Below are 14,605 nucleotides of genomic sequence, written 5' to 3'. Positions count from 1 at the left end.
TTCCTCACGGCTCATCCGTACAGTAAAGACAGCTGGTGGGAAAGCAGGCCTTTGTCAAACAAAACCGGAGTGATGCAGAGGAGCCGTGACATTGCAGAAGGTGAAGCACTATAATGGAAAATATTATACAAGCAGTAGAACCTGAGCAGAGTCTAAAGCAGTCAATGCACAGTCATCTGATAAGAGTGTACCTGGACTTTGTCATAACAGTAGGAATTTTTGTAAAGATTCACTGATCGCTGAGATTTTGTTGCCAATTTCTGTTCACCGATTGCGTAGCCAATTACAATTTCACTTTAAGAATAAATTTACATCTCAAGGTTCACAACGCAATAGCTCTACCAAGCTGCAAATAAATTCTAGATATCGCCACCAGGTGTACAATGTGGACGTCTCAATATCAGGCTCAGGCTCAGTTGTATTCCGTGGACAAACATTCAAAGTTTGTTGTAAAACTTACCTTCTTAATGCAAGGTGCAGCATTAATGAGGACTTTATGTAATATTTTGAATATGTGACATTATTATCTATTATTGGAGAAACTTTGAAAAGTTTACAGTTTAGTTTACACTGTGATTTTGTTGGAGCTAGGGTGATGTCATGATTTTACCATATCGTCATGTTGAATGGTTGTTCCCATGGAAATGCTCAAAATTTGGTATGGATCTATGTGAAATATTCCAGAGCTCACAGTTGATTCAACTTTCAATGTAATCCTAATGAGCTTCTTTGGGGTTGACAGAAATTATTCATATTTAGCTTAGTGCAAATCAAAACATACAGGTGTGATGTACAAACTAATCACACCAACATAGAGTATGATTCAGAGTATGATTTAACAAAAACATAATCTCTGTCATCAAATACAGCTTGAAACATGCATAAGTGTGACTTTAAAGTAAGTCACGTGGGTGGAGCACAAGTGATGTCAGGACATGAGCATGTGAATGTTTTGATGGCTGTTCTGTGATGACACACACATCATTTTAGGTACAACTCCAACCTTAAGTGTGGAAGTCATTATTTATCTTTCTTTTATGGTGAAAAGACTGATTTTGAAGTTTGGCCACACCCACATGCTTTGATGTAGCAGAAAGCTTTTGCGTTTGATGTCCAATGCCTGAAGGCTACACTGAACCTTTTTCTAAAAGGAAAGCTCTATGATGAGTTTGATCAGATATGTGTTTAAAAGAGAGAAAGTGAAGGCTTTTGTTAAAAATGGCTGACTTTTTTTGAGGTTAGACCATGGCTCCGATATTGGTGATGTTGGCATGAACATGTTGAGAGTCAAATATAATATAGGAAGCATAATGTTTCAAAGTAAAACATTACAATTTGCTTATGATGGACCAGATTGTGTAAGACATACAAAATCACCAAATCCTTGTCACCTGCCAGTTTTACTGTGTATCTCTAATGTTGGAGGGTTGTATAATATTTATTGCTTCCTATTACAAGAAAGGAGTATCTGTTTATTACACTTATTATTTTTTTTGTTACAGTCTTAAAGTTTATTTTGCTTTTTTTTTTTCCAAAGGGCTCCACAGGTACTCCAGGTGACAGAGGATCCAAAGGTGAACGTGTAAGTAGCAACATCTTCTTCTCCGGAGTAGAATCTGGTTTATGTCTCTAACAACAATGCATAAAACATGTTCATTAAATGGTAATGAAAGGATGGCAATCAAAGTCACGAGGAATGTCTTATTTCAGTACAAATATTACAAGTCCCCACAAGCACATAAACACCAGAAAAAAAGGGCTTTAATGCTCATTGTGGTTTTCTATTGTGTTTGCTAAGTTTTGTCGCACTTCTGCAATAATTTTATCTAATTTTTTTTTTTTTTTTTTTTTTTATGTAGCGAATAGAGAAGGGTAAAAAAAAGTAGCTTTTTAGTTGCTGAGACAGGACAAGTAAATGCAAGGGCGATTAAAATAATGAAGTTGCAATTTATGGCAGCTTTAGGGAAAGTATCAGACCTTACAGTGATTTCAGCAGCTAAAGCCCCATCCAGCATTTACAAATAGGGCCCACATTGGGGGAAATGATCTGAAAAATGATCCCATGTGCTATTGTTTATAGGTTACATAATAGAGCAATGTTCATTGCCTTTGTGGTTTTGATCCAAGACTAGTCTAAATAAAATGATGACCAAAAGATGTGTTGATCAGCTGATTTTCTTAATATCCATTAGAGACAAATCTGAGACCTATGGGTTCATGTCAGAAACCCAAATGAATGCTGAACTATCAGTCGGCTACAGTCAGCCAATTTTTCATAAATTAAATGCAATAAAACTAGGAAGTCGTAGGATTTTGTGGAATTAAATCCACCAACAGCAAGCCTTTTTTGGCGGGTGGGGGGATTGAAATAAGCAGTTCTAACCTCAAACAAACTACAAGTCAGTCTCGATCAGGAAAATCCTGTGTGCCACATACACATGTGGAGATTGTACAGACACCAAGCTTAAAAACAGCAGAGATTTATTTTTAACGCAGGGTGATCCTGGCATTCCCGGAGAAAGAGGCGTTCAAGGTGAAAGGGGTCGCATGGGTGACCCTGGCATGGTTGGACCGATGGGGCCGCCAGGTGAAAAAGGAGATCCTGGCCCCCCTGGACAGCTGGGGAGCGTAAAACTCCTGGTAAGTAGCACAATTGCAAACGCTTCCACATTAAAGTTCTTTCTTCTCGTATAATTTAAATCATCTGACAGGATGTGGCAGTTTGTGTAACTAGCTTAGTTCTTCCTGCCTGGATGGAAAGCAATGTATCTACAGCTTTTTGCATAAAACATCAAACAAAGCTGAGCGAGGGAGCTCGCTGTTCGTTCTCTGCTCAGCGCTTCCCACTCCCGATCATCTAGGCGTAACAGAAGGTCAAAGCAGGAGAGAGTCGGAAACAGAGGGAAAGACAGAGATATGTGGGCGTGCCAAGAGCTATGCAGAGCGGAGAAAACACCTCCATCTGTCACAGACGTTTTTACGCTCACTGTACTTATATAACATTCACAATGATGAAAAGCTGTTTTGAATGCAACAATACAACATTGGAGCCTGTTGTGTGTTATTGTTATGAATGCTGCCCTGGAAAGCAGTGCAGTTGAGAACTGTTCTCCTGACTGACATAAACTTGAGACTGAGAGTTCCTTGAGTGGAAGAACATGCACTGTATGCAGAGAAGTAAAGTTGTTTTAGTCGTTTACCGCAGCAGAACAACTTCACAGTCAAAGATGTTATTAATGAATGGATTATTAGAAATTATCTGTAAACTTGAACATTTTCCCAGGCTGTATTTCGCATCCATTCATTCGTCTGAAATATTTTCTGAATTTAGTTCAAAGACAGTGGGGGGCAGAAGGGGGCTTGGCCGCAGAGCTGTCAGACTGGCTTCTGAGGAGCTTTGGCAGCATTCTTTTTTTTTTTAAATCAACTAGTGGAAAATGTGTTGATGTTTTTGGACAAAACAGCTCTTCTTTGTTAAAAGGATGTGCCAGAGCATTCATAGTGTTAGCACTCACTTTGGCTCTGTTGCCTCTGTGTGCCCTACAGAGCAGCTGTAGCTTTAACACAGCTTGAACTGCAGAAAGGAGGATAGCCAAAATGTTTTGGAGACACTGTTGGGGTATTGACAAGCTAAACAAAATAAACAAAAACAATAAACTGGAACACTTTTTTATTTTATTTTAGGTGACTTAGAAAGAGCCTGACATGTTTATATTTATTTATTTTTATTTTTATTTTTCCTTCTTGGGGGGACGAAGCAGGGGCACAGTTGGTAGAAGGGTGACACACTGAAATTGCAATTTTATCAAAACTCCCTTTAGTCTTAGATCCCAATAAACAGCATGCCAAGATATGAAGTTAAAAAGATGGGGAGAGGACTATTTTGTATCCTTCCATAAATTGGTCTTCAGTCTGAAAGTTTCAATTTGAAATGCTAATCTATTTGTGCCACAAACAGTCTAACTGATTGCTCTATTGGGGGTCACTGGCAGGGCTGGGTGAACAATCAGATTTAAAGTGTTGCGCTCTCTTTACCATGACAGATCAGTCCAGCAATTATATCATTGCAGACGCCACACCGATTTGCTTATCAATCTCCCACTGTGTTTTTTCCTTTATCCCTGAACAAGACCCCAAGATGAAGTACAGACAAAGCTCAACCTAATGACCCATTACTATAGGGAACATAAAAGGAAACAATGTTTTCTCACCTGGATGCAGGTCGTTGGGGACCCCTCCTGGAGCCACAATTAGGGTTAGGGATGCTGGGGAGGGCCAGGTATTCCTGGAGCCCTGCTTGGAGTGTCCATCCCAAGGATTTCTGATTTTAAGATAAACTGTTTGTCCAAAAGGTGGAGATTATTCCCCATGTGCACATTTTATTTTCCTTGGGAATTGGATCTCACATACGGGAATCATATAACAACCAACTTTAGCAGGATTTAGCTGCAAATCGAATACTATCAAAGCACATATTTGTTATGGTCAGAGATCAGGCTATCTATTGTTTATTGATTTCCATATTACAAATCCAGACCCAAAATAAACATGTTCGCACATGGCGAAAGTATACTACAATGTGTTGAACTGGTTCAGTAGCAGAGAGATCATCAGAAAAACAAATGCTTAATTTTGTCCTGCAATTCTCATTATGCTGTATAGGGCAGCCCTATCTTTTTCCATTTTCACAAAACGTGAGGAAACCCTGGAACATACATTAGGTAATAAAAAATTTTAAAAAATCACAAAAAATTATGCAAAATAGGAAGCCTGTCACAAAGTTTCAGGCATTTGCCAATGCAGATTCTGAGAACAATAATCAAATGAGCATGTATTGTTTTGCTTATCTCAATTTGCACAGTCAAAAGTAAGTCCTGAACAGAGCAAGATTTACATGTTGCACCCTTAAAAGGAATTAATTCTTCTTCCAAAATGATTACTGCTGACCTACCTTGAAGTCCATACACTCAGGCAGTCGTAACTATGCTATTCTTTTACAAGTGGCTTATAGACTTTCTGACTGCGAAAATATTTCTGGATATTATATTTATATTATGCATCTTCATAAAGCTCGCAATATTTTAGAGGCACACAGAGCTAACACAATTCCTTTGTGGCACGGGGTGCATCACTGCAGAGCTGAACATAAAGTAATACCACTTTAGAGAGTTATAGAATCAAATTTAATATTCCTTCCTGAATATGTTTCATTTCTTGCTGAGTTCCGATCTTGAGTTGAGATTGGAAGAGGTCTTAAAGAAATATTTTAAAGGTTTTACTCTCCTCTGTTGTTCTTTCTTTTGACAATTTTTGGTTTCAATAATGTCCGTTGGCGGACTTTGTGGAGCATAAATACATGACGAGTATCCCTTAATTGTTATGCCATGATAACGTTAATCTTCGCTGTATGTTCTCTGCCTCCATTTGGCTCGAAATGAAGGTTTAGCTTGTGTTGTGTCTTAATTGGATTTTCCGTCTTTCTTGCCCGAATTAAAATGCTTCAGTAAGTGATCATTTATTCTCCCTTCACACAGGATGATCCCAGCTTTACAGAAGAACTCAAAATCTTTATCCAAAGTGAAATAATGAGGATTTTTGAAGGTAAAAAATAGTCTGACATTTAATTTAGTTGATGTGTTCTTGTTCACTCTAACATCTACGCTGTATGTCATTTTCCAAGTTTTTACTCATACAGCCTTTTTGAAAATATTTTCCTGCCCTGCAGAGAAAGTGTCTGGCACCGCCACGCAACAGAAGACGCCTGCCGGCATCTTAGCTTCACCTTTCCAAGGACCTCCTGGACCCCCGGGCAAGGATGGATCCCCAGGGGTCCCAGGAGAGCCTGGGCCACCTGGACCTCAAGGTAGTAGCTTCATACTATGAGTTTAAAGGCTTGACTTAACCACCAACTCAAAAAAATTTAAAATAACCATAAATGGCTTGGGTTACCTGTTGATGTTTTAACATATTAATACTGACTCAAGTGCCTGGAACTTTTCCACATTTTCCCATCTTACAGTCACTGAAACTTGGTGCATTTCTCTTGCCTTTTTTGGTAATAAATCAACAAAAAGTAGTGAATAATTATGTTCCAGAAAAAAAAAAAGAAAATCAGAGCGAAAGGAAATAATTCACAGTTTCATGTTTACAAAAAATATTAAATCTGAAAATGGTTGCATAAGGTTGTATCCTTATCCCACAACTCTAATTTTTGGAAAAAAGCCTAATCAATTATCTTCACAGTTTTCCTATTTCAAAACAAGCATCCTCTTGTGTTTAACATAATTTTAATATAAATGCAACGGTTTTCTAAACTCCTAGAGAACAGCGTAATGAAAACTAGGCAACACACCAGAAAGGTCCAAGAGAACGCTGTGAACAAGTTTAAGATTAGGATTTGAAGCAAAGTCTACCGAGACACAGCCATCCAGTCCAGACCTTGAGAGCAACAGCTGAGATGTGTCTCTGCTCCATAAAGTCTGAATCACTTGACTGTCTTCCCTTATCAGCATGTTGTTCAACTCTGCAGATGCCTGGTAGTGAGACATTCTTTTGATTCAGGTGTGCTGGAGAAGGTGACCATGTAAAAGTTTTATGATAGTAGTTTTCAAGGACTGGACCTAAACTGACAGGTTGGGAGAAGATCAATAATCAAAGGCGCAGCCAAGAGCCCCATTGTAACTCAGAAAGAGCTGCACAGCTCAGAGCGAAGTATCTTTTGATAAGAAAATTATTAGTCATGCACTCCACAAACCTGGGCTTTATGAAAGCGTTCCACGAAGAAAGCCATTGGTAAAACAAAACTATAAGAAGTCCAGTTCACAGTTTGCCAAAAGTCATTTAGGGTACATAGCAAAGCCAAAAAAGAAAATACTCGAGTCTAAAACAGTTTGCTATGAGGATGTTTCTTGTTCAGTACAAATGGAGAACATTTGGAAAACCCAATATAATTCCATTTCATTTCACAATTATGCAGTTATGTTAGTTATCTATCTATACATTTAATCCCAAACAAGTAAACACATTTTGTCATGGCATGACAAAATGTGAGAAACTTTAGGAAATATATATATATATATATATATTTCCTAAAGTTTCTCACATTTTGTCATATATATATATATATATATATATATATATATATATATATATATATATATATATATATATATATATATGGCATGACAAAATGTATATATATATATATATATATATATATATATATATATATATATATATATACAGAGCTTTAAAAATGAATGAATAAATAAGCTGAAACTTTAAGCAGGCAACTGTACTCTGCAGTTTTGTCAAGACTGCGCTTGAAAGACGGAGGAATTACCGTTGTAAAAACGCCCTGTTTTCCATCTTATGAAGGCTACTCACTTATGCATGTTTTTGTTATGAGAAGAGTTGATCTGAACTGCTGTAGACTGCTTGGAATGGGGTCAGGCTGACAGTTCTACTCTGTATGGATTCATGAGTATTTTTCTCTTGCATAGACCCATATATCAATGCAGACTGAGGGGCTGGGAGCAGAGGAAAGGCCAGGAGTGTGGTGCACTGCAGCTCTCTGGGAAATATGAAGACAAACGAAGAATTGGCTGTGAATAAGAGAAAATGTTATCAGTGTGGACAGAAAAGAGCTCCATTATTGATACCTCACTCAAGGAGAGAAAGCTTCTGAAATACAAAAGGAACGTAGTTGAGTTGGAGGGTGGACATTCATTATAGGACTAATCCTGACTCTCTGACTGCTCACACAACACTAACGGTTTGCTGGTCAGGCTTTGTACCTCCAACATGCTTAGATTTATTTTGTGTCCTCAGCAGAACTTTGGTAAAGCTTTGAAAGAGAAGGAGTGCTTCATGTGTTGGTGCACATTAAATCACTGCTGCATTAGCCTTTCTTTTTAAACTTTTGTATCTACCTCACATTGTTCAAGACCATACATATATTTTAACTCAAAGCTATATCTTCTAATGCTCGTTTCATTCATGAATAAAGTACAGCTGGAACCAGATGTTTACAAACACATAAAAAGTAGGCACACTTTTGAAATAATTTTTCTATTTACAGATAGTGAAAACATGACATTTGAGATTAGTATAAGACATTACACTACTAAAAAAAAGCATTTTTAATTCAGAAATGTGGGCTTAGTGAAAGCGTGTGTAACACTTGCTTACAGGTTGTTGTTTTCAAAAGGTACTTTTAATCTGCAAAAGGACCTTATAAAATATTAATTCAATATAACTACATTTTCCAAAGCACAACAGTTCAGAAGCATAAGATGAGCACAGCGTAATGCCGTACTTCCATCCTTCACAGTTACAATAATTTCCTCAGGCTTGAACCGACGGTCATTACGGTGGAACACTTCAAATTTAATTTTGTCATAACACAGGGCAGGTCTTTGAAAAAGAAGCTCTTTCTCCCTGTCTGTAACCTGCATTTTTAAGTTGTTTTCAAATTAATGTCTTTGCTAAACGGCCTTTCAGCCCATGCTGATACAGGATTTGTTTCTTTGTTGATTACCTGCTTCAGCTAGCACCTTAACAAGCTCTTTTGCTTTTGTTGATATGCACATGTCAATCAAAACACAGTCATATGTGGGACACAGAACCCATTTCCTTCCTGAACATTATGGTGGCTTGGAAGTCCCAGGGAGTTTAAACTTGCATAATTGTTTGATAATTATTCAGATAATTCAGGTTCACAACTACTTTTCTGATATTTTGGAGGATTTCTTTAGATTTCCCAATGATGCCACACGAGAAGCGGCATGGCTGAGGCGAAGAAAGTGATAGTAATAAGAAAAAAATAATAATTTTGTCAGTCCTAATTGAAGTAAAACAGGAAACATTTGGACTGATATATTTCAATGAGGAAATATGTGCTTTTTATAAAGCGCATGTAAATATCTGGTTTCCACTGTAGTTAATGTAAGCAACTACTCAGCTTTAAATATTTGCCACAGGCATTACATGTCTTGGATTTTGTTTGCTTGTTTGTGTTTTTTATGCTTTTAAAGTGTGTTTTATAGGCCATTTAAAGTGCAGCTTTGCAATAAATATTTATTGAAAATAAAGAGAAAAGTTATTTCCCTTGATGCATCAAGAATTCAACAACTTCTTGATTTTTTTTTTCTTTGTTGACTTGTGACTCCACTCAGCTGGTGAGGGAGTTTGGGGTAATATTTCCTCATTATTTCTCGTCATCCTCCACTGGAGACCATGCTCCTCTGGAATATCCAATTTGACTTCCCTATTGTGGCAAAATGAATTGTTTATGGAGAAAAATAACCCTCTTGAAATCATTGTCTTTCTTTTATTTGTTTCTTCTTTGTGGTTTGATTGCACAGGCGAGGAGGTCTCCAGCTGTTAGACCATGTGCTCTTGAGGACACGTGCCAAAAAGCAGTTATTCTTTTATTGTACTCTAGTTTTGTAAGCTGGTGATTTTCTATAATTTTATTAATTGTTTTTTTGTTTTTTTTTTACTTTTTAGTACCACAAGAAAAATCTCCAGTGTCATTGTATAATTAACTCTTTATTTAGTTTCTTTTGTTGTTGCTTTTGTTTTAACTTTGTAATTTACTCCTTGTATGCTTATTTATACCTACTGAAAAAAAGTTTTTTGTTTTTTTTGTTTTTTTTATATTTTTTTTAAGTTTTAGTCAGTGCATTCTGTTTTGGAGTTGCTCTGATTTTTCAGAGTGTTTTTGATAGAGAATCTCCTCATGAATAGGTGTGTGTTATACATTTGTAGCGCATGAATTTATGCGCTAAGCATGTTAGCATGAATTCATGGTTGTTGCTGTCAATTCTGTTTTTGATCGGGTACATGGAGGTGTACAGGTGCAGTCTTGTCAATCAACAATGAAACAGTATTATATGTCAATATCTCCATTTTTTTGTACTTTGTCCATTAGTGGTCCTGGAAACAATTTGTTTTCAACCAAGCCCAGTGTGACACTTTCGATTTCATCATGGTGCACCAATCCAAGGTGGCACCCAAGCTTATTGCTTTGTGTGCTATTCAGTAAATTTTTTTCATTTTGCTTAAGGTACAGTCCACTTTTCTCCATGCAACGTCTCCTCCCTGAATGAATGCCCCCGGCTCTGTGAGTGTTAGAAGAACTCTCATTATTGCAGGGATGTGTGGACAGCCCCGCTTTCTTTGAGATTCCGTTTTGGAGCATTCATGAGCCTTTTCTTCTGAGATTTTCTCTGACATGTAAGCGTTGAAGCGTTTCCCCTTTGGGCCAGGCAGCGAGATGCTTGATACTCCTGTCAATGCTTCTGACGCACTCTATGCAACTGCTGGTCGTGAGACTCCATTACTTTAAGTGCCTCATGGGGAAATATTGTTGTGGCCCCTTGCCTTTTTACTTGGTATGCAGCTGTTCTTAGCTGTGAAGACTTACCCACTTTGCATGCAGAGAAAAGCTTTTAAAGGATGATTGTGTGTTTTTTGCTATTAACACCAACATTGCCTGGTCTGCCTTTAATGTTTTTTTGGAGGGTTTTTTCAACTTTGTCTTAACACGCTTGTGGAAATGCACTGGTCTGAAATTTGGTCAATTTTCAAACCTCATAGAAATCAAATTATTATTTATGTTTAAGCACAATATAACAGCATTCAAAATAGTTTTATCTAGCTTTCTTGGAATGTATTTTTATGTATATTCAAAGCATATACAACATCTGTGTGAGTCAGAAAAGAGCTGCTGTAACACATGGTTTTATTATTAGAGTGCTATGAAAAAGTATGTTTCCCCTTAGAGATTTCTTTTAGTTTTGCATTTTGTTTCAGGTAATTGCATGAGATGATCAAACAATTTTAATACCAGATAAAAAACATCTGAGTAAAAACAAAAAGTCATTTTTCAAAGGATGATTTAATTTATTAAAGGCAGAGAGCTTGTCAAGTCAAGCCTGCCTGCACTATCAATGGCAGCAAGAACTGCCAAAAAGCTTTTTTATTAAAGCTGCCGTAGCCGTAGGTAACGTTTATAAAGAAAATATTTTTTTTTTGAATATTTGTTAAATCTGTCACTATGTTGTGACAGCATAATATGAGACAAACAACCTATGAAAAAAAATTCAAACTTCTCTGTATTATTCCCTCTGCCATCTGCATGAGTACACTGCTCCCGGTCACCAACCAATCAGATCCAGGAGGAGGGTCTTAGCATTGGATTTTTGAGCAATGCATATAACTACCAAAATGACCACAGTCACCAGGCAAAAGATAGATCAAGCTGAAAATCATCTGAATCCAGTCACCATCCAGTTTCCCTGTGCATCTCCACATATTTTGCATGGGTTTGTGAAGAATTTATTTGTTTAACAAACAATAAGTGTCTTCTACAGTTATTACCACTATTTTTTAAAAGATGTAAAGATATCTTTAAGAAGTAGCTAGCTACAGATATTCTTTCAATATCAAAGTCATCTTTCATTAAAGAAGCATAATTAAATTAAAAAATATTTCAGTTTTCTTGTTTTTCCTCCCTCACCATCCTTCTCACTGTACTTGGTGGCAAGATAAACTTGGAGTGCATCATTTCATTTTGCTTTGACTCAGGCCAACTATATTTATTTTACAAATAAACAAAGGGTTTTTTTTTTATCAACATGGAATTTCTTGCTTCTGAAGAAATTATTGGGTAAATATTGGGTTTTTCTGATGTGTGACATCACACTAAAGACAATTACACCATATTAAAAGATGGTGTAATTTTATTGCTTCTTAAACATCTACTGTTTCCAATAAAAGTGGTCAATGCTGTAGAGTCATTAAAAAGAGACAAGCACAATTTAGATGGTCAACAGGGATTTTTCTAATTTTAACAGTTTTTGTGTGTGTATTTTTGTTTTTGCTTGTTTTTTATTCGCCCACCTCTCTCCAAAATCAGAGCACCTGCAGAGACCCACATATTTGATGACTGGTTGAAATAATCCTCTTTACTCTCCTCTCAAGTCTTGAAAGACATGTTCTTGTGATCCTGTCATTGTCCATGACGCTCTTCAAGGAACTAACCTGCTGTTGAATTGTTTGAGGATTTCTGTTTTGACAATATGTCAGCACATCTTTTATTATTTAAAGTTGTAACACTGAAAAAAGGGGTTCTCGGCTGTCAACATTTATAGACTGAAGCTGTGTCCCTCAGACAAACACAGGACTCAACAGATGTCTGACATTTTTGTCCTGCTAGCAGTATTTAAGATGATACAATGTCTTGGTTCCTTGCCAGATAAAAAGGTTGCACAATGTGTTGCCATGTTGACACTTTAACATGCTGTGGCATTTGTTCTAATTTTTCTAACTGTACTGCGTACATTATATAAATGATAGTTTTTTTAGTATTTATTCGGGTTATTGTATATGTGTGTCTCCTCAGGATACCGGGGTCAGAAAGGAGAACGAGGACAGTTTGGTCTGGGCTTACCAGGAGATCCAGGACCCACTGGGCCACCAGGTGAGAAAGAAACATAGAAGGCCTTTTGATTTGAATGCTGATTGTATTGAAAAACCTGACCTCTTCCCTTCCCCTTGCCCACCACTAACGCCCCACTTGTTTAAAACGTTTGCAACAGTTGGCAACTCTCAACAATTTTTGTGAAAAACAAAACTGTGACAAATAAGGACATGGACTTATAGCGAAGTTGTGCCCACTCACACTGAGCTAGATGATAAGTATGGCAAAAACACTCCTCGATTTTTAAGGTATAATGTCCATAAAGGTCATATATATGAATGATACTTTGGGCATCAAGTACCTCATTGTTACCTCTCTGAAATACCACTATATTTTAAATAAATTGTTCTTGCCATTTGCCAGAAAACTAAAATATATTGTTTCTCAGAAGGGTAATAAACCAAGTTATAAATGGCCATAAGATCGATCTCCCTTAATGAAGTAAAATGTTACAGAAGAAGATTAAGCATTGTACTATTGGCAAACAAGCCAATTAAAAGTAATAAGAACAGTGCCAGTGCCAGTAATTGTGGAAAAAAAAAAAAAAAAAAACATCTGATAATTTTTGCCTCACTACAGAAATTTGCTGAAATTAAAGATTTGAACTTTGTGACATGATGGTGCTGCAGTTAATTTTCTTTTTATCTACCTGTATTAATCATTTGGTTTTGGCAAGTGCAACATAAGAGTTTGTTTTTTGCAATCAGAATATTTTTCATTAATCCTTAGAAAAACAGGTGAACATGATGTTCTTCATACTGGCATTAATAATTTAAGTTAAACAGGACAGGCCGTTATCTGTAATGTTGATTAATTTTTACATTAAAAATTAAAAGCAGTCATAGACCCAGGATATTGACATAGCCAAACTATTACCAATCATCCTAAAAACAAATAAATAAAATCATAATATTTACAATTTCCCTCTATCAGAGTTTGAATTTTCCCTGACAGCTATTTTATGGTCATTTCAGCACTTACATAAAGTAAAATATGTGGAGAAAAATGTAAGAGCACTTTTCTGAGCTGCCATCTTTAGGTCAGATTGACCGGTTATTGCACTGACAGCTATTTCCCTTCCACATTTGCTATTTTTTTAAAATCAGTTTTCTTACATAGTTGCTGAAAGGAAGGAAATGCATTAGACTTATGTCAAACTAACACCTCACAGCTTTTTAAGCCATCATTTGTTATCTTCATCTTGGTGGCAAAAATGCAGCCCCCAGACTGCATTCTTTTTGTTAAACCCTCATGCTGCTTTGACAAAAAAATAAAAAAAGAAATGCCCCCCAGAGAAGAGAAATTTCTGCAGTAATGGAAAATGGCATCTGTTCTGAAAACTAAAATCCTATCGTGCCATCTCCCTGAACAAAAAGACCAAGCCATGGTGTTGGCATATCCTCCTGCTGGTTTGAGAAGTGGGATTACTTCACTTACTTCAAGCCCGTGACAGCAGGAGTTTATCATTGAACTTGAAGTCACTCATGCAATCTGTGCATAATGTATGTGCGGGGGCAAAGGAAAGTTGGCTGTAGCTCTGCTGGAGAGGATAAATCACAGCTGTTGAAAGAAATCATCTCTAGAGGTGCTCGGTTATGGGATGCACCTGCGGCATAACTGGTGGGGGTTAGACTTAAGCCGTAGTTGTGTCTTGGAAAAAAATCTGAAAGTTCTTCAAACTGACTGATGTGAATACAGGTCCACAGACTTCTGTTTTTTTTGTTTTTTTTTTGTTGGGGTCGGGGGGGGTTTCTTCCATACCTTTAGATTTACAAGTTTCCTGTAGACGACAGCAGAAGATTTTTTTCTTTCAGCCAAAATTTCTTCCACCTTGCCATCTTGATCAAAGATATCCGGTATCCTTGGCATCTGCTCAGAGCTGGTTTCCCTTGGAGTCTAAAGGCTGGGATCCGCTCCATGCTGGAGATTCACCCAGCTGTTGTATCAGTTCAAATGCTGAGAACTAAAAATTCTCATGTTGGGCTGCAAGGTCTGTGCTTTGAAAGTGGAAAGATTAATATAGGAGCAAAGATGACTCCAGTGCATTAAACTGAAAAAGATTAAGTTAACATGACCACATGTTCTATCTGTAGTCTTTGTTCTTATGTCCACAAGTGA

The 14,605-nt window shown here is 37.0% G+C and overlaps 1 protein-coding gene across 2 annotated transcripts in view; it reads left to right on the top strand.

The window, feature by feature from the left end:
• The window catches only part of LOC129359575 (collagen alpha-1(XIX) chain-like), a 122,522-nt gene that overhangs the window by 101,342 nt on the left and 6,575 nt on the right, over positions 1-14,605 (top strand). Inside the window, exons 46-50 of one of the 2 annotated variants that reach the window (XM_055029287.1) lie at positions 1,538-1,582; positions 2,497-2,640; positions 5,535-5,601; positions 5,726-5,863; positions 12,410-12,487. In XM_055029287.1, coding sequence (XP_054885262.1) covers positions 1,538-1,582; positions 2,497-2,640; positions 5,535-5,601; positions 5,726-5,863; positions 12,410-12,487 — 472 coding nt within the window. Of the gene's footprint in view, positions 1-1,537; positions 1,583-2,496; positions 2,641-5,534; positions 5,602-5,725; positions 5,864-7,502; positions 9,904-12,409; positions 12,488-14,605 lie in introns of those variants that run through there. The other variant, XM_055029288.1, reaches the window with a different exon arrangement.

Source organism: Poeciliopsis prolifica, unplaced genomic scaffold, assembly GCF_027474105.1.
Source record: "Poeciliopsis prolifica strain line A6 unplaced genomic scaffold, Auburn_PproV2 SCAFFOLD005, whole genome shotgun sequence".
NCBI lineage: Eukaryota > Metazoa > Chordata > Actinopteri > Cyprinodontiformes > Poeciliidae > Poeciliopsis > Poeciliopsis prolifica.
Note: the sequence above shows the minus strand (reverse complement) of the source record. Positions and strands in the feature narration are given on the sequence as shown.